Consider the following 20,885-nt stretch of genomic DNA (forward strand, 5'->3'; position numbering starts at 1 on the left):
TTTTGGGGGTTCCTCTTGAGGCTTACTTGGGGCATGGGGGTCATGACATTTTGGTGCATTCTGAGGAGATTTCTGTGTGCTGAAAATCTGCCTTACCATAAAAACTTAATAACAGAGGAGCTGTTGCTGCACTGTGATGTGTCGTGTGGAAACCCCCACGCAGCAGCAGATAACAAACGAGGTGCTTTTTAAAGCTCACACATCACAGCACAGCAAGGGGTGATGCCTTAAAATAAATCAATTGTGAGTTGTTTCTAGTGCAAACTTTGCTTGAATGGGAGGCAAAGAGCTAAAGGGGAGTATTTCAAAGGCCCAAAAAGGCCTCATCCCCATGGAAAAGGGAGCCAGGGAACACCAGGATGCTGGTGTGATGGCTGGCTCTGCTTCGGGTACCCAGGGATGCTCTCCTGCATCTCACTATTGTTGATACTCTGCAGAGCAGCAGCAGGGGAGGGGGAGCCACTCCTCGACCTTCTTGTCATTTTTAGAGGGGACTTAGTTCTCTGAAATAAGGAAGGACAAGGAAGTAAGGTTTTTTTTTGTTTTTCGTGGGAGACTTTGACTGCTAAGACCTGGCCAAGCAAATTCCTCCTTCTCCTGCCCAAATGACAAAGTGAGCAATACTTTGGGGTAGGAGAAACACCCCAGGCAGTGATGCCCTCCCTTTTCTTCTCTCCCTCAGGAAACACATGGTACCCATCTTCTTTGGGATGTTTCACCTCTCAATTCCCTCTGGTTGTTACAGCTTCTGATGGTGTTTCTTAAAGCAAAAAATGTGGTTCTGGGGGAGAAGGAGCAGAGAGAGACATTGGCAGGAGAACAAGAGCCACACACTGCTGGTCTGCAGAGCTGGGAGTTATTGAGATGGTCAGTAGGAATTATTAAGGTTGTGTCTTTGGGGCACATCCCAGGCTCCCAGGGCACTGGCTGTGAGGGGTCTGTACTGGTTCAGGCTCTGGTTTTGCTCCAGTTTTGTGCCTGGAACCCTCACTGCTGGTGGCCCTGGCTCTGCCAAGGTGTCCTCTGCTCACCATCGTCCAAGCTCCAGGGACAACACTGGGGCCTGGAAGCCCTTGGAGGATTTACCACTTGCTCTTTACTGTCCACTGGGACTTTTATTGCCCTCCTGCAGGCCAGAGAGCATTAGCAGCCAGCACTGGCCCAAGCTCCATCCTCCCCTCCAGGACAGAAAGGATCCAGGTGCCAGAGGAGGAGAGACAGGCTCTGGCCACCCCTTTTCCTCCACATGGCCAAGGGATTTATTGACAAACAAGTTAGTGCTCTGAAAGAAAAACACTTCAGTGTGTTTGAAGCTGGCTCCTTGATCAATACTCAGCTGTGGCTGAGCCCATCACCGAGTGGATTTCAGGTGACAGCTGCAGGAGTAATAAGAGCCCTGGGATCAACTGTCTGGGAGATTATTACAGGATGAGATGCTTCACTGCTTTGTGGTGTTTACTCAAGATTTATATTCCCTGTGTGTATATAAGGGGGTTGTCATCTTTTGTTGCTGGTTGATCATTTTTTGGTGGCAGTGTGTGTGCTGCACTGTAAGGGTTTGGTTGGGGATGTGTGTGGTGAGTTTGGTGCACGGGGAGAGGACAGGCTGGGGAGAAGGAGAGCTGGGGCTGAAGCACCCTGGAGCTGGTGGCAGGAGGTGGGACTGTGGCACAGCAAGGTGTCACAAGGTGCACAAAAGTGCACAAAGCACATGGAACAGGCTTTCACCTTTCCAGATGATGGCTTTTGGGGTGCTCCATCCATGAGGGGATGTTGGTACTTGGGAGAGGACTTGAGCCATCATCACTCATCCATCACGGAGGAGGAAGAGCTGCAAAACCAGCTCCTGAGGGCTATTCCTGCTCAGGATTTGAGTTGCTTGTCTTTGTCATGCAGGTTTTCACTTCATCTTAACTTTTCCTCTGTGCTTTCTCACTTTGGGAAGAGAGCTGGGCTGACACAGTGCTGCATGGACCTCTCCATCCCAGTAGCACAGGGCTGGTTTATTCTCCAGCAAAGATTTCTCCTTCCAGCTGTGTGCTCATGTGTGGGGGGTTAATACACTTCACACCATTCTAAAGGAGCTGAGATGAGGGTGATAACAGCCACATGGAGAGGAGTTAAATGAAGGCTTGGCAGGAGCTGCTCTCCCTTGGAGCAAATGTTCCTGGGCACGCAGCAGTGGTGTGTGCCCAGCCCTTGCCAGGCCCTTCCTTACTGGCTGTGGGGAGAAACAAGGGAAAGCATGGCAGGAAAGCATCCCCCAGCATCAGCACAGGTGTCAGGTGCTTTATTTTCATGGGGATGGTTGGGACACAGCAGCAACGTTGGTGCTGTTATGCAGGCTGCTCAGTCTCCTCCTGCAGAGTGTTTGCTGTAATCCTGTTTTATAAATCCAGCCTTGGCCTTTGGCCTCCCTGCGCTGCGCCGGTCTCTGCTCCACTGCCTCCCATGTTAAACCCACTGATGTGACTGAGGTGGGAACAGCCAAAGCATACTTATTGCCATGTGGGGGCTGGGAAGAGTGGTTTAGGAAAGCACTGGACCCGTTCCCCTTGGAAAGCCACTGTGCAAAAATATTGGAGCAATGCGGGAGACCCCCGGGTGTGATGGGGGAGGAGGAGGAGGTGAGCAGCACCCTTCAGTGCTTGCCACATCGGGGACAGTCCCCCAGTCCCCTGGCCCCTCGGGCCCCAGAGATGCTGGCAGAGGGGACAATCAGCTCTGCCAAGAGAGGAGGTTCTGGTCCCTGCCTGCCCCAGCTCCGATGTTCCGAGTGTTCCCCACTGCCTTGCTGCCAGCAGCTCCGGGGCGGCACTGCCCCCCAAAAGGTGCTGCCATGGGTGAGCACGGAGCAAAGCGAGAGGAAAAGAGCTTTGCGTTGGGAGGTGGCATCCTCCCGGCAGGCAGAAGGTCACCCACCTTGTCCCCCCTCTCCTTTCCTGTGCGGCTTTCAGGAGGGGGAGGGTGCGTTCCCGGCAGTGCCACCTCTGCTGCCAGCTGCCCACCCCCAGCCCGTGGTGTCCTCAAGGCCCTTTAATCCCGGGCGGGGCGATGTCCTGAGCAGGGAGCTCCGGAGGGCTCTGCCCGGGGGAGCAGCTCTGTGCAGAATACACAAGTGGCCGGGGTGAGATAAAGCCCCCGCAGCACCTTCCTCCTGGCAGACCCCTGCTGTCGGGATCACCAGACACCAATCCCTTGCAAATCTCCTCCTGGCCTTTCATGACCTGCAGAGTCTTTTCAATTTGGTGTTTTCAGCCTCTAAATCTCCTGTCCTTAGCCCTCAGTGACTCCTGGGGAAAGAGCCGTGCAATCCCTGCACCAGAGCCTGCTGGAAATGTGCAGGTATTTCATACCCATGCTTTAGTTTTGGTAATTCCTCTAATTTTTCTTGCTGCTGGAACCCCACAATTGGCAACCCCAGGTCTGAAGCCTCCTTGGAGGTCTCAGTTGCTGCTGCGTTGAGGCATGGGAGCCCTGCCCAGCACTGCCTGTATCCCCTGTATCCCTGCGAGGGACTGATTGATCTGTAACACTTGAAAAATAATGGTTTAATCATTATTAAGGATTAGAAATAATCCTTGACCTGCATCGATCACAATAGCATTATTCATGATGGACTTACTTGGTGTGAATGGGGATGTTCTGCAGCAGTGTCTGGCTGCAGGCAGACATGTCACCTTCCCCAGGGACACAGGGCCAGGGGGGCTGCTGGAGCAGCAGCACATTCCCAGCCCTAACACACAACTCCAGGTCCTGCTTGTGGGCATAGCTGTCCCAAATAGCCCCCTCAGAAGGCCTGTCCTAATAGCTGTGGTTTTGGAGGATCCCAAATGCAGTGATCACCCATCTCCAGGCAGGGGCTGTCCAGAGCTTCCCTTTAGCACCAGCCAGGGATGGGACGAGACTGCTCCCATGGGATTCCCCAATACAACATCACTCTGAGTCTGTACCCGGCAGAGATAGAGATGGGAAGAGGGTCCCACGTTGCAGAGAGCTGCTGGCAGCTGGGATCCAGCTCAGCACCCTGCTACAGCAGTGCTATCCCACTGCAGGCTTCCTCATCTCTGCAACTTGTTGTTCACCAAAAAATAATTTAAAAAAAAGAAATTAAAAAAAAAAAAAAATCCAACACCAAAGTTGTGTCCAGATCGACTCTGACTAATTGACATTTTGCAGAGGAAAAATATCTTGCATCAAAGTGTTGTTCCTGGATGTAGCCATCCCTCACTGCACCATTTGCAACACTCCAGGCACTTTGCATGAGGCGATGAATAGGTAAAGATGTCCATAAATCTTAACCCAGCCTGTAATAAACAAACACACTCTTATCAAGTCTAGCAAAATGCATATTTCATCACGACTGCCTTAAATGTGACTCAGAATAAATACTTGCCTTTAATCAGCCACCTTGATATATAAACAGAGCAAAAAAAGCTTGGGGGAATGAGGTAGAGCTTTTCCAGGTGGTTCCAGGGAGGCAGGGCTGTGGCTGGGTGGGTGAATCCCTGGAAAATCTGCCCTGAAAATCAACATTGGTTGGCTTTTCTGTCCAGCCACATGTTCTCTCCCATGCTCTTCTCTCCCCCACCAGAGCCATAGGTGTTTTGCTTCAATGCTCAGCTGATATCCAATCTTTCTCCTTGGATGCTGGCTGCTAAAAGCAAGTGCTTTGATTTGGAAATCAAGATTAAAAACAAGAGAAAAGATTAAACAGGAAAGTTTTGACCAGCACGTGTGCTGAGACTGTGTGGTGATGGATATGCATTTCCCCACATCTGATAAGAACAAACTGCCTTCTCTGGCTGGGGAGGGCCACATTTGTGTCTTTCACCACTCATCACCTTAACTTTTGAGCACCTGTGCTTTGCTCCCTGTAATTTGGCTCTGTGAGCAGGCTTTGGGGGTTGTGCTACCACCTCTGGTCAGGGTTTGGTGCTCTTCAGGTTGTACAGCCCTGGCTGACAGGAGCCTGCATCCCTGGGGACCTGGGGCTGGTGGAGGGGCAGAGGGAAGGGCTGGGTCACTTGTTTTGCTTAGCTTAGCAATGCAGAGCAGACCCAATTGGAAAGCCTGGAGCTTTTGCCCTTTCTATCCCCCTTGGCTGGGTTACAGCTTCGTCCCAGCACCCCAGGGGCTGCCTGGCCCCCTGCTGCACCCTCCATGCTGGTGAGGCCTCCCATGGCTAAGCCCAAAGCCAGCCCAGTGCCCAACACCCCATCCTGCCTCTGTGTCCCCCTGCCTCCAGAGCCATCAGGGTGGGGACACTTGTGTCTTTTCTGAAGCCTCAATGTACTTTAGTGGGGGAAGGTTGTGTTTGCCACAGCCTCATGGCTGGTCCCAGGTTGATGTGGGTCATGCCCAGCTCCTCTCAGTTTTCCCAGGCTCACTTCTCCTCTCCTGCTTGCTTTGCAGAGGCTTGCCAACGCCGCAGAGAAATTCCAGAAGAATCATCACTGGCAGGACAACATCCGGGTAAGGTTCTGCGCGTGACCCAGCTGCTCCCAGTGCCTTCCATCCTGGATGCTGAGCTCTGCAGCCTTGGGGATACCTCCTGGCATGGGAATAGTAGAATCATAGAATGGCTTGGGTTGGGAGGCAACTCTAAAGGCCATCTAGTCCACCCCTTCTGCAATAAGCAGGGACATCTTCAACCAGATCAGGTTGCTCAGAGTCCCATCCAACCTGACCTAGAATGGTTCCAGAGATGAGGCACCTACCACCTCTCTGGGTGTTTCCCCACCCTCCTTGTAAAAAATTTCTTCCTTCTACCTACATCTCCCCTTTTTCAACCCTGTAGCTACAGGCCATCTTTCTTATAAGCCCCTTCAGGTACTGGAAGGTGCTTTAAGTTCTCTCTGGAGCCTTCTATTCTCCATGCTTAACCCCGAATCTCAGCCCGTCTCCAGAGTAGAGGTGCTCCAGCCCTCCGATCATTTTTGTGGCCTTGGTCAGCTCCTTGTGTCACCCCTGCTCCCATCCCTCAGCAGTTCTTTCCCTCCTTGCCCCTCTCTCAGCTCCCACACGAGCCACCTCTGGCCATGCCGTGCTGTGTGTCACACAGGTGGCCCCAGCATCACTGCCTGCCAGCACTAAGGAGGGCAAATAAGGCCATTTGGACCTCATTTCCAGCCTCCTCTCTGCCTGCACACCCACTAAGGAGAAGGCAGGAGGTGAAGGTTGAGCTGGTGGCTCAACAGTAAGGTTTAGGGGGCTAAGGACACTCTTCTCCCCCACCTTCCTCCCACCTCCATCTCTGGCTGCTGGTGGGTTGGGTGCTGAGCAGGGTCTCGTGTGAGGTGACAGCAGTGGTGGCTCTTCTGTGGCACCTGCCAGCAATCCTGGTGTGAGCTGGTTCTGGGAGAAGGAGCAATGCAAGCTGGGAGGGGGAAGATGCAGGTTTAATGATTGCATTTGACTTTGTAATTCTGGTGGTGATAGAGCACAGCAGGAACCTGAAGGATTCTGTCTGGAAATGGTCTCAAATTGTAGCAGTAATACAAAAGGAAGGAAAGATTGTTTTCCTTCCAGTCCAAATGGAGTCAGCAATAAAAAATACTCCTGGGGCACCCAGACCCTTCCTCAGGGTCAGACCGTATCCTGCCTTGCCCTGGGGAACCCCCCTGCAGTCACTGAGGGGACATTCCAGGGACAGCCCAGCTGCTGGGTCATGCTGCTGTGTTTGGGGGGGGGACATTTCTCTGTCTGCGGCCATGATCCCATCAGGGTGGAGAGGACATGAGATCCTGGAGCCACATCCCACTCTTGCAGACCCTCCTGCTGTTGGTGATGGTCACTGGGGTTTGGTTTGGAGAGGAAGAAGGAGGAGGAGCAGCCTCTGAGACCTTACTGCAGGAGAGCACTGCTGAGTTACTGTCACCTCTTTCCAGGAGGCTGGTGGAGGAAACATGAGGAGGATAGTGAGGGTTGGTGTGTGTGCACACTGATACCAACACCAGTGCTTTCCCAACACCTCGACTGTGGACTGGGGGCTCCTGGGGAACTGGGGAAGGCTGGGAGCAGTACCAGGGGGGCATGGGCTCATAGGCTCTCTGCCCTGATCCTGTGTGTCCCTGGGGGTCAGGAGCCCCAGGGCAACTGATCCCTGGTCAGCACCCAAAGCTTGGCTATGGGTATTCCAGGGACATTGTGGTGGTCCTGTGCACCCCATACTGGGCTGGCACCCAGGGGTGGGTGCCCTGTGGCTGTGGCATGGCTAGGACAGGTAGAGCTGGAGCAGAGGCCTCTCCAGAGCCCCAAGGAGCTTCCTCTCCATCCAGACCCGGCTGCCTTCCTCTATGAAGCAGGTGACAGTCAGGATATAAAATGTGTCAGGAAGGGCTCTAATGCTGGGGAGCCCTTGGCTCATTTTGCCATTCTCAGCACAAACCTTTCAGAAATCCACTTTTGTAGAAAAAATATTTTTAATAGCACTGTTTGCAACCACTTCATCAAGGTAATTAGGAGCGAGTCACCCAGAAACAATGTGCAGTGACGCGTCACTCCAGGGCTCTCCACGGCTTTATCAGGACAGCCCAGACCCGGCTGGGACACTTGATGGACTGGCCAGGATCTGTGCACAGCACTCGGGCCATCACTCTCTGGCAGCACCAGCCCTGCCAGCACCAACTCTCCCTGCACCAATCCTGCCCGTGCCAGCCCGAGCTCCCGAGCAGAGGGAGGGTGGGTGGATGGATGGGTGGGTGGATGGATGGATGGGCTGTGTAAATGGCTCTCACTGCCAGAGTTGGATCTCTTTTTGCTGTCCTTCGTGCGTGAGGTGGCAGGACACAGTCAGACCCGGCTGCCAGCACCGGTGACACCGGCTCTGCTGCTGCCTCCGCCTTCTTGCTGGCGCTGGCAAGAGCATCAGGCAGGGAAGGCAGCATCCCCAGCTCCTCCTCTCCTCCTTTCCCAGCAAGCAGCTCGTTCCATCCCGGCCGCAGCTCTCCCCTCCTCTCCCGACATGTCGCATCCCAACCTCACGCCGGGGTCGGTGACAATTGCCGAGCGCGGTTGTTTTTGTGTCCCCACCCCAGGGCGCGGCGGCGGATGCCGAGTGTTGGCGCTGCGGTAGCGCTGGTGGCGGCCCCGTTAAACCTGGCTGCGGATGGGTTGCTATGGAGGTCCGGGGAAATGAAAGAGGAGAGCGAGCGGCTGGGAGGCTGCTGCCAGCAATCGCTCACAACCCGTCTCTACGGGGAAAGTTGTGGGGTTTTTTATTCTTTTTCTTTTTTTTTTTTTTTATTTTTTTTTTTCTGTGTTCCCAGCCTCACACCGGCCCTGCCGGCCTTTCAGAAGGGGTTGACTTCAAGCCTCCCAACTCAGGGGGCTTTGCAAAGCACTTCCCTGTTCCCAAAGCACACACCCCTACCCCACACTGTCCTGCCCCATCTCTGCTCCTTGTCCTTCTCGCCAACCCCCACCCCCCCCCCGTGTCTCCTGGCCATGCCAAGCCAGGGCTGTGTCCCCCCTCTGCAGAGGGTTCTTTGGGACAGGCTGGCTTTGCTCTGTGCAGAGCCACAAGGGTCTGTCCCTCAAGACACATCAGGGCTGCCCCCTGCTCAGAATGTCCCCAGCCATGGTATCAGTGCTGAGCACAAACCATCCCCAGCAGCAGATGGAGGTGCCAGGGCTGCACCCTGCACCACGCTGTGGTTTACCAGGTTTCCATCCTCTGTTTGCCACCCTGCTCAGCGAGAGACCTGTGAAATGTACCTATTAGAATGCTGGAATGTCCTGTCGAGTTTTTTGCTGCCATCCTCCGTATCCATCCTCGCTGACAAGCTGCTGCACTGCCCATCAGACGTCCTGTCCAGCTCCTGTGTTCTCCCAGCTCCACTCCACTCACATGCTCCACTTTCCTCCAGGGTTTTCCACTGCCTTAGACTCTTTTCCAGACCTTCAGCCCCATCCCAGCACCATTAGAGGGGTCTCGGGTGTCCTGCACCCCCCTTGTGTGTGGGAGCCAGGGCCATGCTGCCCCAGGGATGCTGTCAGAGGTGCAGGTCTGTGCTGCCAGCCACAAAATGCATCGCAGGGCATTGTCATCTCTGCCTGCTGGTCTGCTGGGGTGGCTGCAGCTATTTGTCCTTTTAAGGGGCACTCCAACACTGCAGAGAGCCATCCCCGCATTTATGTGCACTTGGCAGGATTATATAAATTGCCTTTAGAAGTTGACTTCTTTATTAGCCATTTTCTGCTTCATAAAATGTTTATTACTGTTATTTTTTTTTCTCCCAGTTCTTCTTCCTTGCTGCATTTTCCATAGCTACACTGGGAAGCTTCCCCCTCCCTCCACCTGCTGCCCCCCTGCCTCCCACCTCTCCTCACCTTTTGGAAGAGAAAAGGGGTATTTTAGGGCTCAGAGCCCAGCAGACCCTTTCACCTTGGAAAAAAAGTAATAGATATACACTGTGTAGGAGTTGCTGGGGACTGGGCTTAACTGTCCCACAGTTAACCCTGACACAGGTGGTTTTGGGGTGCACAGAGGTGTCAGAGGGAGCATGGGCAGCCCCACTCCACTGCCCCCATCGGCAAACACAGAGCCAAATAACAAAGCCCAGATAATTTCAAGCTCCATTAGAAATGAAACTCTGGGGAAAACAGCATTGTTGTTTGCCAAATGGAGAAGGAGGACAGAGGGGATAACAGAGATTTTGCTCCCAGATGCCCAGGGAAGGTGAGGGATGAAGCTGCACTCCTGCAGGGCCCTGCAGACCGGCTGCTCCATCCGGCACCAGCACGGTGTGCCCGGCACAGGGCTGTGGTGGGAGAGGTGGCAAACACCAAGAGCTCTTTCTGTGGGACTGCCGGGGCCGTGCAGGCAAAGCTTTGTGTTCAAAGTGGTGTTGGAAGGGCGGTCGCCAGCTCCTTATCCCCTTTCATTTTTCTCCTCCTTTAATTACAGATCCTACTTATCGGCTGAGAACAGAAAGATCGTCTCTGTAACCTTGTACTTGCCCTTGCAGAAGGTTTACCTAAAAAGTTAGAAAATAAAATCAAATACTCTAATTTGCAGTCGTCTTGCCATTTCAAACCCAGTTTTCATTACAGCACAGAAAGTGCATTGAAGCTGTGTTTATAACCCCCTTTTAGATAACAAATCACATTTTCTTTTGGCTGGCGAGTGTGTAGAATTGATATTTTTTTTTTCAGTGTAATGGGTTTGTGTGTTCAGGAATGATCTCCATCAACTGAGAGTCTTTATTGTGTTTGATATAATGTCAGCTTTCATTACGCTCGGAGAATTACTGTGTTAAAGCACCAACCTTGCTGTAGAGCTGATCTGGCCGAAAAGCAGAACAAGAAAACCATTCACAAAAACCCCATGTTGGTGCTGCTCCTTCTCAAAAGCCAAGGATGGGGCTCAGGGAGGTTCTCCTCACCCACCCCACCCCTCAGCAAGATGGTTGGGCCACCTGTGGTGGCCCCATGGCTGTGATGGTTCAGTGGAGGTGCTGCCACCTCCCCCACCCCATCCATGGCTGACAGAGCAGGGGATCCCCAGCACCCTACAACTCCGTGTGGGTGCTGGCATCCCAGTGGTGCCTGGGTACAGTGGAGGGGGAAGGAGGCTCTGTCTTGTTGGAGGCAGTGTCAGAGGAGCAGAAGAGGATGAGAGGATGGGAGATGCTGTGTAAAGAAGAATAGCTGGTGAGGCGTGATCAGATAAAACATCTTCTCAGGGAGATGAAAAAACTGTTGACGGGTCACTTAAATATTTCCCCAGCTCTGTCAGAGAGACAGAGGGAGGAAATTGCTTTTTTTTTTTTTTTTTTTTAAAAAAAAAAAAAAGAAGATGCCTAGGCAGATTGTGATGACTGTTTCCACCTCTCCTTGGTAATGCATACAGCGACTGCTGCTGGATAGGATGCCAGGGGACTGGCGTGGCAAGGGCTGCAGGAGAGGCCTGGTCCCCCAGCAGGTCTGGGGACTCATCCTGGGTCCATCCAGCAGCCCGTGGTGGCTGGTGTGACCATGATTATTTTCCTCCTCCCAGGAGGTTATGAAGGATTTGTGATGATGTGTATGGACAAGGACAGCTTCAGCCCAGTGGAATGAAAGGTCTCACTGACCCAGGGGAGCCACTGCCAGGGGTTTTTGTGATGCCCAGAGCCAGGCATGGGTCACAGGTAGGAGTTTGACCCAGGAATTCATCCTATCCCTTTGGGTCCCTGTTCCTGGCTGTGGCCCTCACACCACCCCATGACAGCTGTTGCAGGAGCACTTTCCTTGCCGTGTTACACAGCTGCTGCCTGAGAAGGGCAGAGCTGGGAGACCTTGGGGGGTGAGCCCTCACCCAGCTGGGACATCTGGCCCCAGTTACCAGCTGGGACAAACTGGCTGGCAGGGAGCCATCCCCAGGCACAGAGACCAACCAGTCCCACCTCAACGTGGGCAGGCTTGGCAGGCTGGTTTTCATAAGAAGGGTGCAAGCATAAGCAAAATCTCCCTGTGTGCTGAATGGTTCAGGGACATGAAAAACTCCCTAAGTGTTCCCTGCCCATTGTAAGTGCTGCTGGCAGGGGAAGGATGGGCTGGTGAGCAGAGGCACCTGCACAGTGCCAGCTCCTGCATGCTCTCCTCACCTGCTGACTTGCCCACGGGTAAGGGCAGGGACAGATCCCTGTCACCCAGCTTGTCCTCAGGTGGACAGGCTATGAGCTGGCCCTGCCACCAGCCCTGGATAGCAGCTGAGAAATGGGCAGTTTCTGGCTTGGGATCCAGCTTGGAGAAATGAAACCCACAGCAAGAGGGATGGGATGGACCAAAGCCAATGTGGTGCTGTGGGAGCTCCCTGCAGAGCTGTCCTGAGGAGCTGCAGTGTCCCCAGGGCATGCAGTCAGCAGGGTGACCTTTAGAAGGTAGCAGTGAGCAGTCCTGCAGGGGACAACAGATGGGCAGGAGAAGGCTTAGCCAGTCAGGGGAGCTTACAGGAGAGTTTTAGGGGGTGAGTGAGCTGTGGCCCCTCTACTGCCACTTGTGTGCTCTGGCTGGATGGGATGGGGCAGGAGCTGGTGGCCACCAGCAGCTCCTTCCCAGGCTTTTTCAGGCTGGTGGCAGCTGTGTGCTTGACATGGTTTGAGTGTCACCTTGTTAGATCACTGACCTGGAGGTTTGGGCCAAACTGCCAGGTTGCAGCAAGGTAGCAGAGCACTGACTTTTCTAGTGTTATTTTTAGTTGCTGTAATTGTTTTAGGTGAAAAATAGACCTCTTTGAGTGCTCTTCAGGGAGGTAGCAGGGAGGAGATCCCTCATCACCCACCTATGGCCCCTCCATGCCCCTCCTTGTCATGGGCTTTGGCTCAAACCTGATCTGCCAGGATATGTCTGGGGAGCACCCATTCCCGAGCAGGGTCCTCCCTGGAGCTGCTGGCAGGGCTCCAGCCTGGTTTCCTTAATTAGCCTTTTGCTTGGTGTTTTGGTGTAAAGCAGGGAAAGGAGCAGAGTCAAGGGCTTAGTGTTGGCACAGTGGTCGTTGTGTGGCTTTGCCAGAGAAGCCTGGGAGATAGCTCCCCTGGCACTTGCAGGTTACTCTGCCATTGCACTAAACCCCCAAAGCCCTTCTCACTGGCTTCACCCTGAGGCTTGAGGAGACTGAAATTGCCCCTTGCTCATCCACAGCAACACGGAGCTTCTTGCAGTGCCACTGCCACTCACCTCCCCTCCAGCCCCAGCCAGCAGTGGCTCTTTGCAGGCTCATTTGCAAGAGACAGGGACAATGTTTTGCCCTGAAATCCCTCGACATCTTCAGCCTCTTGTTTTCTTTACTGGTATTTATTCTGAAAGGCTCTAGAAATATCCATGCTATTTACACAGGCTGGGTGCTGGCTTTAACATGGACTGGAGGAGGAGGAGGAGGGGAGGATTAGATGAGGAAATTGTAGGAGCCCATGTTCCTCTCAAGAGATGCCCAGCATCTCTTTAGAGCATCTCCAAGGGCTCTGTCTCCCCTTCCTGGAATAAATTCCCACCAGCCTTGGGGTGCTGAGGGCATGGATTCCCTGCCAGCTCCTGTGCCCCAGAAACCACCCCCAGCATCAGTGGAGTTGTGGCAAGGAGAGCAGGGCCTGGTATCAGGGCGTGTCACAGTGCCAGGGCCATGGTGACACTGGCTGTCCCACATGTGCCATCTCACATGTGCAAACCTCAGCTGTGGTGTGGAGTGGGGCTGGGATCTCACCTGGGTGCTCCTGAGCTTGAAAAAGTTCCTGGCAAGGGAAATGGGTGGGAGAGATGTCCTTCCAGGAGGGCTGCTCCCTGTGAACGGGGCCACCACATCTCAGAGGGGACTCAGGCTTTTCAGAGGAGCCAATGGAAGATAAAATTAATAACAAAGCACCTTCTGGATGGCTGTTGTTAGTCCCACTCACTTCTGATTAAAGATCATTAAACATGAAATTAGCTCATTTGTGTTATGGGTCTCCTGGGGGTTCCTTTAATTAGGAAGTGCAGATGGCCATGTAGCCAGGGAGATGGCCACACCAGTGAGGGGCAGGGGCGAGTGTGGGGCTGGGAGAGGCACTGGGAGGGCATCCAGAGAGAAATTTAATTATTTTTCCCTTTTCTTGTTGTTGTAAACCCCTCAGCATTTCACAAGAAATCACAGATAATTAATAAGTACATCCCCTTGATGACTAAGCTTTTTAACAGCAGAAATTGGAAGATGCTGTGTCCATTTTTTTGTTCAATTTCCCCTCTCAGCCCTGGCTTATCACCACAATTGGACTTGCAGAGTCCAGCAGGACACCCACCCTGCCCCTTGGCACTCCTCATCCCAGGGGGACATCAGCCACGCAGCCTGCTGGGGTCCCCCTGCCACTGGGTGTCATGGTGCCACCAGCCTTGCCATGAGCCCTGGCCTTGTTGGGTGCTACGGTGGCAACAGCAGAGCAGGAGTTGGGGGGGACAAATTAAGGTTTTGGCTGAGTTTCTGGATGTCTCTCCTTGTTGGGTAACAGTGGTGATGATCACCCCAGAGCAGTGGTGGTGGGAGCAGGAGGGCTGCTGGCTGGCACGGTGTCTGGCAGCTGATGGAGCAGCAGACACGTTTGCACGGTGACGCTCGCGTCCCCACACACAGAGAAGAGGCTCTGAGTGCCTTTTAATTACCCCTTCTGATGGCACAGGGAACGCTGCTGTGACAGCCTGGCTGCTCTCTGAATTGCCTCTTTAGGAGGTCTATCAGCTGCCTCACATCTTGACACAGGGGGAAGAGGACTCCGAGCAGACCTTGATGTGTAAATAGGAGCTAAATACCCCAAATTAAGGATGTAGGTTTCTCCACAGAGTTGAGGATGCTCAGCTCCCTGCCTGGTGGCAAAACAAAGGCCACGGTCACACCAGTGGCACTCCCACAGCTGTCCCTGGCAGAGGCTGTGTGTGGCCCCAGACTGCTGCAGCTCAGTGGAGGGAAGCAGAGCAGGTGATGGTCAGTCCTTGGAGAGCAGATAAGGGGATAGGGGGTCCCAACCATGTCCCAGGATCATCATGGGGTGGGTAAGGTTTGGTCCCTGGTGATGTGGTGGCTCCCAGCAGCATGGAGGTCCCTGCAGGGATGAGTAAGGGGAAGTGAGGGTGATGATGGGGAGCCCTCTGCCATCCCTGCCCTGCACTAACTCAGCTCTCCCTTTTCTCTGCAGGAGGAAGACATCGAGTACTACGACTCCAAGGCTGACACTGAATATGTGAGTACTGTCCCTGCCTCACTGCTGGCACTGCCACCACCCCTGCCTTGCACAGCCCCTCTATGGGACTGTCCCAGCACTGGCCCTGGAGGGGACATGGTACAACATGGTGTAACAAGACCCAGTGGTGGGCAGCAAGTGCCCAGTGTGCAGTCCTGTCCCCACCAGCCCAGCTGTGGTGGCATCTGTCTGCCATCTCTGGGCCCAGCAGCAGGCAGGTGGGCAGGTTGCTCCACTGCCTGCAAAAATTTCTAAAATTAAAGCTGGCATCTGAAATTCAAATGAAGAGTAAACGTTTAATTAGAGCCTGAATTTAATTCTCTGCCCCCCTCCCAGCACAGTCATCCCGTGATTTCTGGCAATCAGAGCTTTAAATACAGACCCGACAGCTCCACTCCCCTGGGTCCTCCCCAGGGGGTTGGCATTTGATGGCTCCTCCACACGGTGACAGTGACAGTGATGGCACTCAGGTGCTATGCCACGGGTGCTCCACCAGCAATGGCTGCTGGCCTGTGGCACCCACTTTGCTGGGGCAGGTGACAGGTCACCCGGCTCCCATCTCGTGCCATGCCATAGGATCCTTTCAAAATACAGGCTCAGTGATGCTTTTGGCACGGTGTGGCTGGGCAGCAGAGGGGTTTAAGTGTCTTCAGAGCTGACCAGGAGCCCCAAGCAGAGCAGGGTGGGGCTTGGGGGCAGCTCCAGCCAGTGCTGGTGTCCTGGGAAAAGCCCTTGTCCAAGGCAGAGTCAGCAGCAGATGTGCTTTTGAGGGATGGGTCCTGCAGCAGGAGTGGAGGGATGGCAGCACATGGTGTTGGCAGCAAACCACTTGCAAACCATAGGGCCTTGTCCAAAAATAATCCTGGGATAACCCCACCAGCCTTCAGAAGACCTCGTGCAGAAGGGAAGGGAGGATCCAGGCTTGATGGGATCCCACCAGCTGCTTTGGAGACGATGCACTGAAGCTGGGGGCAAGGTGGAGCAGAGGATGGATACCTTGAAACCACCAGTGCCACCATGCCCAGGTGGTGACAGCAGGCAGAGCTTCTTGGCAGGGAAAGCAGGAGCCAGGAAGAGTCTGAGAGGTGGAAGGGAGAAGTCATGCAGATGCTGTGATCAAAGGGGAGGATGCTTGCTCTTCCCATCAGGGATCAGGAGCATCCCTCCCTGCTTAGGGTCCCTCTCACTGGGAGCAGGGGGTGTCTTCTGTCCCACCCCAGCCCAAGGAAAGCTGGACAGGCAGGATTTTGCTCTTCATGGCTGCTCCAGAGAGGGTGGAGCTAATGGGCTTAAAATGCATTAAAGAGGATCCTGGATAGAAGCAGAGGAAAAACTGGTTGGTGGTCTAGGCAGGAGGAGACAGCCCAGGGCAGGGGCCAAGGAGAGGGGCTCACGTATCCCTCAGGCTGGGCAGGGCTTTTGCCATCACTGCCATGGGGCAGGGGACAGGGGAACTGGATGTCCCCAGAGCCAGTGTTGCCCTGTGCAGTCCCACCCCCAGATGGTGTCAGCAGGGAGGATCCCAATGGCTTTGGGAATATCCATTTCTGCAGGGGAGGAGAGCATCCCTGCTTACATTAGGCAGGATTAGGCAACAGGAGGCATCTCCACATTGGAGCTCTGCCTGCCAAACCCTTCAGGTGCACCAAGCACCATGGTGTCCCAAGGTGTCCCTGGGGACCATGGGGCTCAGCTCCTTGGTCCCCAGCCCTTCCCCAAGGGGGGTGGCTTGTCACTGGGAGGAACACCTTCCAGCATCAGCCACACCAACTTCAGTTCTCCTCTGGGCACATATCAAGCAAAATAGGGGTGTCCTCTGGCCATGGGCTGTGGGGCCAGCAGGGCCAGCACTTCCCTATCAATGCAGTTCCTGCTTGCTGGTGAAATCCCAGCAAATTTAATTCCAGCAAACATAAATGGAGGGAAAAGAAGGTGATGCTAAAAGAAAAAAAAAGGAGGGAGATGATACCCAAAGGTCTGAATGGAACTAAATAGCACTCTTTCTGTCTTTTTCTTTATTTAGCTTCAATTTTTATATTTAAATGGAGCAGGATCTAGCTGCAGTGGAGTTAGTGCTGATGGACAATGCCTATTCAGCCTAACTGGGGCTTATTCACCAGCCTTTGCTGGCTTTAACTACAGCTTGAAAGGAATGAGCTTCCTATTCATTGGGTTGCACTTCAGCTCCACTATCTTTCAAAACAGATTTTGGATTTCCAAGTGGTTTTTAACAAATGGGAAAATCATAAAATTTTCCTGGGAGTCCCCAGAGCTCTCAAAATGTTTGCAGAAGCAAAGTTTTCACCTTTCCCTACTAGCAAGGGCTGTGGGGTTTGTCCGTGGAGGAGTGTGCAAACCAGCAGTTGGGTGTTTCAGGCAGAGCAACACAGAAATAGTGATTTTCCATCTTTAGTACTGTGTTTATGAAAGGGGATGATCCTTAAAGCACAACCAAGGCCAAAATCCCCTAGTTGTGCCACTGGTGGGTGGGAGGTGATGGAGCCATGCCCAGATCCTGGCTGGAGGACCATGCTACAGGCTTCATTTTCTGCTTTGCATCAGCCTGGAGCTGTTGGCTCCCAGGCTGCAAACTGACCAGGAGATGTTTTGAGGTCACTGCTCCTCCCACAGTTGGAGAGATGTGCTCTGTGGCAGTACAGGACCTGATGCCAACCCCTGGGAATATCTGTGCAAGCCCTGCTCTTTGTCCCTTTAGACACCTGCTCCAGGTCCTTGGGAGGGGTGAGAGCCTGAGCTTGGTGGTGGGAGGCTGGGGGTCCACCAAGCTCAGGACCCTCTGGGGCAGGGAGGCAAGAGCAAGCACCACACTGTGCCCAGCCACAGGCAGGGGCTGCCTGCTCATTGCTCACCCTGCTCACAAGGTACAGACAGGCAGGAGTGGGAGGAGGGGAAAAAAAAAAGCCCCAAAATGTCAGCAGCAGATGAAGGGTGTTGGAAAATTTAATCTTCCAACTTTCTCAACTAATGTGACATTTGGATTTCCTCCCGATAAGCTATCAGCCCCAGAAGTTTCTTTCTTTTGCCTTTTTGCCTTTGCTTTTTTTTTTTTTTTCCCTTCTTCTCTCCTTTGCCTGGTAATTTAAAAATAAATGATCTCAAAAGATCTCTAAACAGTACCTTTGGCAAAGATTAAAAAAAGGAAGAGGGGATAGGGGAGCAGGCTGGCGGGAGAGACTGATTGTTATTTATAACCTGGGCTGCTATGAAAGCAGGAACGTGGCTGGAGAACACATCATCTCCCTCTTTGGTATTAAATTGCTGCATTTCAGGAAAAGCTGAGAAATTTAAGTAGGAGAAATACCCTTTTGCACAGGCCTGGAGTTTCTCAGCCATGTGCCAGGGGCTGGCATTGTTGTTCATTATTAGTGATAATCATGACATCTTGATTATGAATGTTTTGCTGGTTTTCCCTGACTTAACATTTCCCTGGGAAATGTAGGATGTGTCGGGATATATTCTTGATTGTGTGTGTGAGGGGCAGGACGTGGGATGCAGGGATGCTGTTGGGATGCTGTGGTTTGCAAGAGCTCTGCCAGTGCTGGGAGGGAAGACTGTGGCTACCTGGCTTGTCCAGAGGTGCCAGACCCCAGCTGGTGTCCCGGAGTGGCCACGGGCTCGCTCAGCTCAGCTTTTGTCATCAGTGCTGCCATTTAAGCTGTCACCATCCCATCATTAGCTGTGATTGCTCGTTCCCATGGAGATGAGCAGTGAATAGAGGTGTCTGCATCCACAGGAGCTGCCTGACCCATGCATCACTGTGGCTCCGGGTCACATCCCTGGGTCACGTCCCTGGGTCATATCCCTGGCTTGATCTGCATCTCGAAACCCTGTCACCAGTGGGGACCCCCCAGTAGTCCTTCTGCCCGTGACTTGTCCTCAGCCAGCACCAGGCTGGATGTGATGGAGGGCAAGTACTTGCCAAGAGCCCAGCAGCCTCCAGTAAAGCTCTTGCTTGGTGCCACTTGGCATTGGGATGCTTGGGCATTGGGATGTCTTTGGGTTTTGCCCCTTGCCCATCAGGAGTGCAATGACAGGGAGTCACGAGCAGTAAAATTGGAGTAAAACTGATAAAACCTACAAGATCAGGCTGCTCAGAGTCCCATCCAACCTGACCTTGAATGGTTCTAGGGAGGAAGCATCTAGCACCTCTCTGGGCAGCCTGGGCCAGTGTTTCCCCACTCTCAGTGTAAAAAATTTCTTCCTTTATAACTAGTCTGAAGCTCCTCTCTTCCAGTTTAAAACCACAGAGTTCTGTCTCTACAGGCCCTACTACAAAGCTTATCCACATCTTTCTTATAAGCCCCTTTAAGTACTGAAAGGCTGCAGTAAGGGCTCCCTGGAGCCTTCTCTTCTCCAGGCTGAACAGCCCCAACTCCCAGCCTGTCTCCATAGGAGAGGTGCTCCAGCCCTTGGATCATCTTTGTCACCTCCTCCGGATTCACTCCACATCCTTCCCGTGTTGGGGGCTGCAGAACTGGACACAGTACTCCAGGTGGGGTCTCACAGGAGCAGAGGGGGGAGAGTTACCTCCCTTGATCTCCTGGCCGTGTTTCTCTTGGTGCAGCCCAGGACAGGGTTGGCTTTATGGGCTGCACGTTGCCGGCTCCCATCCAGCTTTTCACCCACCAGTACCCCCAAGTCCTTCTCCTCAGGGCTGCTCTCAATCTTGTGACTGGCAACCCAGCTGCTAAAGCACCGGAGATGGCAAAAGCTCTCGGTGTGCGATGGCTTCTTGCTGAAGCAATAAATATGTATAATATTGATATATTGCCATCAAGTCAATTTCTAATGATGTGTAGCAAATGATATATTCAAACTGTGGCGTCTGCTTCTGTGACGTCGTACATATTGTAACAGATCAGACATTAAATAGATGTTTCGAGGTTCTTTTGAAATGTAATGATGAGAAGTGCTGTGAAATCTGTCTGGGGGCCTGCCAAGATGCTCACCATTACACCGGTGTAAATCCAAAACTTGAATCATATTCTCCTTTGCTCTAATATAAATTTAATGCAGTGTTTCTTCCTCCGGTCTTCTGAGGTGGCTCCTCGTAGCTCCAGCCTGCACTGAGATGCTCCCATCCCTGCCTGGGCTGGTTACAGCTTTGCCTGCCTTCATCTAGGTGGAAGTGACCCCATTTCAGGTGGCAAATTCAGCTTGGCTTAAACAGGAGTAACTCGGTTGAGGTCAGGAGATTTATGGATAATGGGTAAACATGGCTTGGATAATATCAGCTCTTCCCATGGGTCTCGTTGCCATATAGGTGTCAGTGATGCATGACGTGTCCCACGTACAGACAGCTGTATGTTTGTCTCCGAGATCTATGCATTTCCCTCTTTACAGCTCCATGAATGAGAGCAGCCAGACAGTCCCGAACCTGGCAGAATACAAATGAGCCCCTTGGAAGTGGGGGATACAATGGAACAACAATAAACAGGGGAGTGGTAATTACATACAGTAGTCCCAGCTCTGCTGGGGGGTACCCAAAAGGAGGGTTGGATTTTCCCCAGTGACATCAGGGAGCAGTGGATGGGCTGGACCTGGGCAGGGTGCCCTGAGGATTTGAGATGGGGAGGTGTCACCAGGACTTTGCTGAGCTGAGGGTATAAACATTTTTAGTGTGAAAGCAGTGCTTTTCTTGCTGCAGGTGCCCTCAGGTCATGGCTTTATCCCCTCTAAGGCCTGTTTCCAGCAGGCACCTCTAAATCACCATCTGGTGCTGGGAGAGGCTGGCTGGGATGAACCAGTGCATGGGCATTTGCTTTCCCCAGGGACCTGACCCCACATCCATGGCAGTTTTGGGGACAGATCTGCTCTCTAGATAGCCCGTGGCCCAGCACGCAGCTGGGGTGCCAGCTCTGCTGCAGTAGTGCAGCTTTGCAGGGGCCCAGCAATCAGGTTTCTGCCTTTTCTCTGGGTTTATGTGAAATTGAGAGTGTAATCTGGATTTCAGTCTTGGTGATATGGCTCAGGGGAGGTGGGGACTGTGTCTGCCCACCTCTCACTTGGCTGCTGCAGCTGTACTTGAGTTCAGCATCGTTCTGGATGGCTGGAGCCCCTACCCCGGGATCAGCTCCGGGTTTACACTCGCAATCCATCGACTGGAATTAAAGCCCAAACCTCGCATGTCAATCCTGTTACTCTCCCGAGCTGTGGAGAATGGTTTGGACACCC

The 20,885-nt window shown here is 53.1% G+C and overlaps 1 protein-coding gene across 1 annotated transcript in view; it reads left to right on the forward strand.

Annotated features, from left to right (window-relative positions):
• Nucleotides 1–20,885, forward strand: part of CACNA2D2 (calcium voltage-gated channel auxiliary subunit alpha2delta 2) — a 199,169-nt gene that overhangs the window by 152,204 nt on the left and 26,080 nt on the right. Inside the window, exons 4-5 of the mRNA XM_071755640.1 lie at nucleotides 5,416–5,475; nucleotides 14,646–14,690. Coding sequence (XP_071611741.1) covers nucleotides 5,416–5,475; nucleotides 14,646–14,690 — 105 coding nt within the window. The remainder of the gene's footprint in view (nucleotides 1–5,415; nucleotides 5,476–14,645; nucleotides 14,691–20,885) is intronic.

This window comes from Heliangelus exortis, chromosome 12 (assembly GCF_036169615.1).
Source record: "Heliangelus exortis chromosome 12, bHelExo1.hap1, whole genome shotgun sequence".
In the NCBI taxonomy this organism is placed as follows: Eukaryota; Metazoa; Chordata; class Aves; order Apodiformes; family Trochilidae; genus Heliangelus; species Heliangelus exortis.